The sequence below is a fragment of the Chamaea fasciata genome, unplaced genomic scaffold (genome assembly GCF_029207755.1).
Source record: "Chamaea fasciata isolate MVZ Bird 193981 ecotype frontalis unplaced genomic scaffold, bChaFas1.0.hap1 SCAF_249, whole genome shotgun sequence".
NCBI lineage: Eukaryota > Metazoa > Chordata > Aves > Passeriformes > Sylviidae > Chamaea > Chamaea fasciata.
Window position 1 is genome coordinate 26747 of NW_027094334.1, and position 6038 is coordinate 32784.

The window sequence follows — 6038 nt, forward strand, 5'->3', positions numbered from 1 at the left end:
CCACCCCCGGGGGGGGGAATAAATAGGGGGGGGAGGGGATTTGGGGGATTTTTGGGGGTTTTTTTGGGGGGTTTTTTTGGGGGGGTCCCTCAAGGCAGCGCTGAAGGGAGTGACCCCCACGCCCCCACCCCCCCCCAGGGGGATTTTTGGGGGGGAATTTTGGGGTTTTTTGTGGGGTTTTGGGGGGTTTTTTGGGTGGGGTCACTCGAGGTCAGCGCTCCTCCCCACCTCCCCGCCCATCCCCCCCAATCGGTTTTGGGAGTTTTGGGGTTTTTTTTTTTTGGGGGGGGGGTTAAGAAGGAAGGGGGGCGACCCTGGAGGGTTTCTGGGGGTCACTTCGGGGTCGGCGACCCCCAGGAACCCCCCAGGAGGGGCTGGGCTGGTTTGGGGTGGGGGCGCTCCAGGTTTGGGGGTTTTTTTGGGGTGTTTTTTTTGGGTGGGGGATGGGATGACCCCCCCGGGCTATTTTTGGGGGGGCTCTCAGGCAGTTTTGGGGTTTGTTTGTTTGGTTTTTTTTTGGGGGGGGGGGGGTCACTCCAGGCAGCGCTCGGGGCTGGGCAAACCCCACAAACCCCCTCCCCCCCACAACCAAGGGGAGATTTGTGGGGTCGGGTTTGGGGGATCTGTGGTTTTGGGGGGTTTTTTTGGGGGGTTTTTTTTTTTTTGGGGGGGGGGTCACTTGAGGCAGCGCTCGAAGTAGGTGGCCCCCACGTAGCCCCCCCGCAGCGAGCGCTGCACGTTCTGCTCGAACAGGCGCCGGTTGCTCTGCAGGACCTCGGCCGCCTCCTTGTTCAGGGGGTCCTCGGGGTTCGGCTCCTTTTTGGGGGGGAAATTCGGGGTTTGGGGGACCCCAAAATGTGGGGGGAGACCCCAAACCCCCTAAAATGTGGCTGGGGACACCCCAAAACCCTCTAACACCCCCCAAATCCCATGAGCCCTTTGGTCGGGGTCTGGCTCTTTTGTTCAGGGGGTCCTCGGGGTTCGGCTCCTTTTTGGGGGAGAAATTCGGGGTTTGGGGGACCCCAAAATGTGGGGGGAGACCCCCAAGCCCGTTTTAGGGACATCCCTGGGACACCTCCCACTAAAGAGCCCCCGGGGCTTTGGGGTGACCCCGAAATCGGAGAGGGGGAAACTCCAGAACCCCCAAACGGCCTCCGGGTGTCCCCAAAGTGTCCCCAAACAGCCCCAGGTGTCCCCACGTCCCCAAGGTACCTCCAACCCCCTCCAGGTGTGTCCCCATGTCCCCCCAGGTGTGTCCCCAACCTGCCCAGGTGTGTCCCCAAGCCCTCCAGGTGTCCCCAAACATCCCCAGGTGTGTCCCCAGCTGTCCCCAAGCCCCCCCCAGATGTGTCCCGATGTCCCCAGGTGTGTCCTCAAACACCGCCCCCCATGTCCCCAAGCTCCCCAGGTGTGTCCCCAAGCCCCCCAGCTGTCCCCAGGTGTCACCAGGTGTGGTCCCGTGCCCCCAAGGCCATCAGGTGTGTGTCCCCAAGGTGTCCCCAAACACCCCTCAGGTGCCTCCCCCTCACGTCCCCAAGCTCCCCCAGGTGTCCCCAAGCCGTCCCAGGTGTGTCCCCAGGTGAGTCCCCAGGTGTCTCCAGGTGAGTCCCCAGGTGTCCCCACGCCCCCCCCAGGTGTCCCAAGGTGTCCCCAAGCCCCCCCCAGGTGTTCCCAAGCCATCCCAGGTGTGTCCCCAGGTGAGTCCCCAGGTGTCTCCAGGTGAGTCCCCAGGTGTCCCCACGCCCCCCCCAGGTGTCCCAAGGTGTCCCCAGGTGTCCCCAAGCCCCCCCCAGGTGTTCCCAAGCCATCCCAGGTGTGTCCCAGGTGCGCTCACCAGGAACAGGTACTGGAGGCCGTAGATGATGGAGTTGATGGTCAGCACCGGCTTCCAGTCCTCCCTGCGGACACGGCAGCGGTCAGTGCGGTCAGTGGTCACCACATGGTCACCACAGCCAGCGGTCAGTGTGGCCACCGTGGCCACCCCCCAAGATACCAACAGCCCCCCCCAGGTGTGTCAGTAGCCCCCCCAGGTGTGTTTGGTAGCCCACCTGAGGCATTCGGTTGCCCACCTGAGGATGCTGAGGCAGACGTTGCCCCCCAGGTGTGTCGCTAGCCCCCACAGGTGTGTCAGTAGCCCCCCCAGGTGTGTCGCTAGCCCCCCCAGGTGTGTCAGTAGCCCCCCCAGGTGTGTCCCTGGCCCCCCCAGATGTGTCCCTGGCCCCCCCAGGTGTGTCCCTGGCCCCCCCAGGTGTGTCCCTAGCCCCCCCAGGTGTGTCAGTAGCCCCCCCAGGTGTGTTTGGTAGCCCACCTGAGGCGTTCGGTTGCCCACCTGAGGATGCTGAGGCAGACGTTGCCCCCCAGGTGTGTCAGTAGCCCCCCCAGATGTGTCCCTAGCCCCCCCAGGTGTGTCCCTAGCCCCCCCAGGTGTGTCCCTGGCCCCCCCAGGTGTGTCCCTAGCCCCTCCAGGTGTGTCCCTGGCCCCTCCAGGTGTGTCAGTACCCCCCAGGTGTGTCCCTAGCCCCCCCAGGTGTGTCAGTAGCCCCCCCAGGTGTGTCCCTAGCCCCCCCAGGTGTGTCAGTAGCCCCCCCAGGTGTGTCCCTGGCCCCCCCAGGTGTGTCCCTAGCCCCCCCAGGTGTGTCAGTAGCCCCCCCAGGTGTGTCAGTACCCCCCCCAGATGTGTCCCTAGCCCCCCCAGGTGTGTCCCTAGCCCCCCCAGATGTGTCCCTGGTCCCCCCAGGTGTGTCCCTGGCCACCCCAGGTGTGTCCCTGGCCCCTCCAGGTGTGTCAGTACCCCCCAGATGTGTCCCTAGCCCCCCCAGGTGTGTCAGTAGCCCCCCCAGGTGTGTCCCTGGCCCCCCCAGGTGTGTCCCTAGCCCCCCCAGGTGTGTCAGTAGCCCACCCGAGGCGTTCGGTTGCCCACCTGAGGATGTTGAGGCAGACGTTGCCCTCCAGGTCGATGTTGGGGTGATAAACCATCGTCTCACACTTCACCTTGGGCGGGTCGTGCGGGTAGCCCTGCCCCACCTGGGGACACCCGTGTCACCGCGGGGCCACCAATGTCACCACGGGGACACCGGGGCCACCACGGGGACACTAATGTCACCCTGGGGCCACCAGAGTAACCCTTGTGGCCACAGGGGACGTTTGGTGGCCACAGGGGGGGGGTTTGGTGGCCCAGCACTGACCTTAAAGCTGAAGACGAATTTTCCGCCCTTGTAGAAACCCTGGGGGACAGAGAAATGTCACCGAGGGGTCAGAGGGGACAAGGAGGGGACAGGGAGGGGACAGAGGTGTCACACACAGGGAGGTGACAGGGGTGTCCCAGGGAGATGCCCCATGTCCCAGGGAGGTGACAGGGGTGTCCCAGGTGTCAGGGAGGTGACACAGGGAGGTGACAGAGGTGACACAGGGAGGGGCCAGGGCTGTCCCCACCTCGTCGGGGCAGATGAGCAGCCGGAAGTGCAGCAGGTCGTCCTGGTCAGAGAAATCGATCTCGCACGTCTTGGGCAGGTTCAGCTCGTTGATGTCTGGGGACAAACGGGGACATGTGGGGACATGTGGGGACAGCTGGGGACACGCAGAGGACGCGTGGGGACACATGGGGACACAGGGACAGCTGGGGACACAGAGGGACATGTGGGGACACATGGGGACACACAGGGACCACATGGTGACACACAGGTGACACACAGGGGACACGGCCATGACAACGACCCCATGAGCCCAACCCCTCACTGGGACCGTACTGGGACCCTCCCCAAAGCCTTACTGGGACCAGTGTGTGACCCCTACTGGGACCAGTGTGTGATCTTAACTGAGACCAGTACAAGATCCCTACTGGGACCAGTAGGTGACCACGACTGGGACCAGGGTGTGACACCGACTGGGACCATACTGGGACACTCACCAAAGCCTTACTGGGACCAGTGCCTGACCTCCCCCAGGGCTCCACTGGGACCAGTGTGTGATCTTAACTGGGACCAGTGTGTGACCTTAACTGGGACCAGTATGAGATCCCTACTGGGACCAGTACTTGACCTTAACTGGGACCAGTGCATGACCCCCATCGAGGCCCTGCTGGGACCAGAGTGTGAGGCTTACTGGGACCAGTAAATGAACCCTACTGGGACCAGTCTGTGACCCCTACTGGGACCAGTCTGTGACCCCCACTTAACCCCTACTGGGACCAGTAAATGACCCCTACTGGGACCAGTATGTGACCCCCACTTAACCCGTACTGGGACCAGTCTGTGACCCCACTGGGACCAGTATGTGACCCCCACCGGGGCCAGTCTGTGACCCCTACTGGGACCAGTATGTGACCCCTACTGGGACCAGTATGTGACCCCCACCGGGGCCAGTCTGTGACCCCAACTGGGACCAGTCTGTGACCCCCACGGGGGCCAGTCTGTGACCCCCACCGGGACCAGTCTGTGACCACCACCGGGACCAGTGTGTGACCACCACTTAAACCCTACCGGGACCAGTCTGTGACCCCTACTGGGACCAGTCTGTGACCCCTACTGGGACCAGTCTGTGACCCCCACCGGGGCCAGTCTGTGACCCCAACTGGGACCAGTCTGTGACCCCCACTGGGACCAGTCTGTGACCCCAACTGGGACCAGTCTGTGACCCCCACCGGGGCCAGTCTGTGACCCCAACTGGGACCAGTCTGTGACCCCTACTGGGACCAGTCTGTGACCCCAACTGGGACCAGTCTGTGACCCCCACCGGGGCCAGTCTGTGACCCCCACCGGGGCCAGTCTGTGACCCCCACCGGGGCCAGTATCCGAGCGCTGTGGGTCCCGGTACCGGCGCCCACGGCGGCCCCGCCGCAGCCGGTACCGGCCCGCCCCGGGGCCGTTAACGAGCCCGGTCCCTGCCCGCCCTGAGGGCCCCGTCCCGGGCCCGGCCCGTGCCCGCCGCCTCCCCCCACACCTTTCTGGATGCGGAGCTGCGCGGCCGAGGCCTTTTTGCTGGAGCTCTTGGTGCCGCCCGCCGATTCCTCCTCCTTCTTCTGCTGCTTCAGCGAGAAGAGCTTGATCATCCTGCCGGGCCGGGGCGGCGGGGCCGGGGCGGGTCCGGGCCCCCCCCGGGGCCGAGGGAGCGGGACCGGGCCGGGGGCGGCTCCGGTTCGGGGGCTCCGGGGGCGACGGGGGCCGGGGGCGAGCGCTGAGGGCCGGCCGGCTCGGCAACTTCCGGAGCCGCTCGGCAACTTCCGGAGCCGCTCGGCAACTTCCGGGAGCGCCTCGTGAAGCTCCGGGGATGAGTCGGGAAGTTCCGGATTTGCGTCGGGACCGCTTCGGGAGTTTCCGGAACCGCTTCGGGAACCTCCGGAGGTGCTGGGCAACTTCCGGAACCGCCTCGGGGATCTCCGGAACCGCCTCGGAACCGTCTCAGGGATGTCCGGAGCCCCTCCGAAAACTTCCGGAGATCTCCGGAAAAGGGGGAGGCGGTTCGGGACTCTCCGAAAGCGCTTCGGAACCGCTGGGCAATCTCCGGGGCCGCTTCGCGGGTCTCTGGGATCGCTTTGGGAACCTGCGGCCGGCTTCGGGATCTCTCGGCAAACTCCGGAGTGGCCTGGCAGCTCCCGGAGCCGCTCGGGAACCGTTTCGGGGCCTTGCGGAACGGCCTCGGGGTTGGCGGGCGCCGCTTTGGGGCCGCTTCCGGAGCTCCGGGAACGGCCTCGGGGCTCTCCAGAAGGGAGGGAGGCTCGGGGCTCTCCGGAACGGGCTGTTCGCGGCCCCTCAGGACTTTCTGGAAACACTCGGCGGGCCCGAGGGCGCTTCGCCTTCTTCCGGATGAAATCGACTCTTTCCGGTGCCGAGACACCGCCCCCCCGCCCTTCGGAGCTTTCCGGAACGCTTCGGGTTCTTCCGGAAAAGGAGGCGGAGCGAGGCGCTCCGCAAAACAACCATTTCTGTCCCTCGGCTCTTTCCGGAAGGCTTCGGTTCTTTCCGGCTCCCATCAGCCAATCCTGCGCCGGGGGTGGAGCTCGAGGCCTTTTTCCCCAATGGGCGCCGCCATGTTCCTCATGG

At 65.3% G+C, this 6038-nt stretch overlaps 1 protein-coding gene across 1 annotated transcript; it reads right to left on the minus strand.

Moving 5' to 3' along the window:
* Window positions 1–26: 26 nt before the first annotated feature.
* On the minus strand, window positions 27–5410 carry UBE2M (ubiquitin conjugating enzyme E2 M). The gene is made up of 6 exons (XM_066208444.1): window positions 4939–5410; window positions 3433–3527; window positions 3186–3224; window positions 2921–3024; window positions 1835–1898; window positions 27–816 (listed from the first exon to the last, which is right to left on the minus strand). The coding sequence occupies exons 1-6, from the start codon at window positions 5045–5047 to the stop codon at window positions 676–678; spliced, it is 552 nt and encodes a 183-aa protein (XP_066064541.1). The 5' UTR covers window positions 5048–5410; the 3' UTR covers window positions 27–675.
* Window positions 5411–6038: the final 628 nt, after the last annotated feature.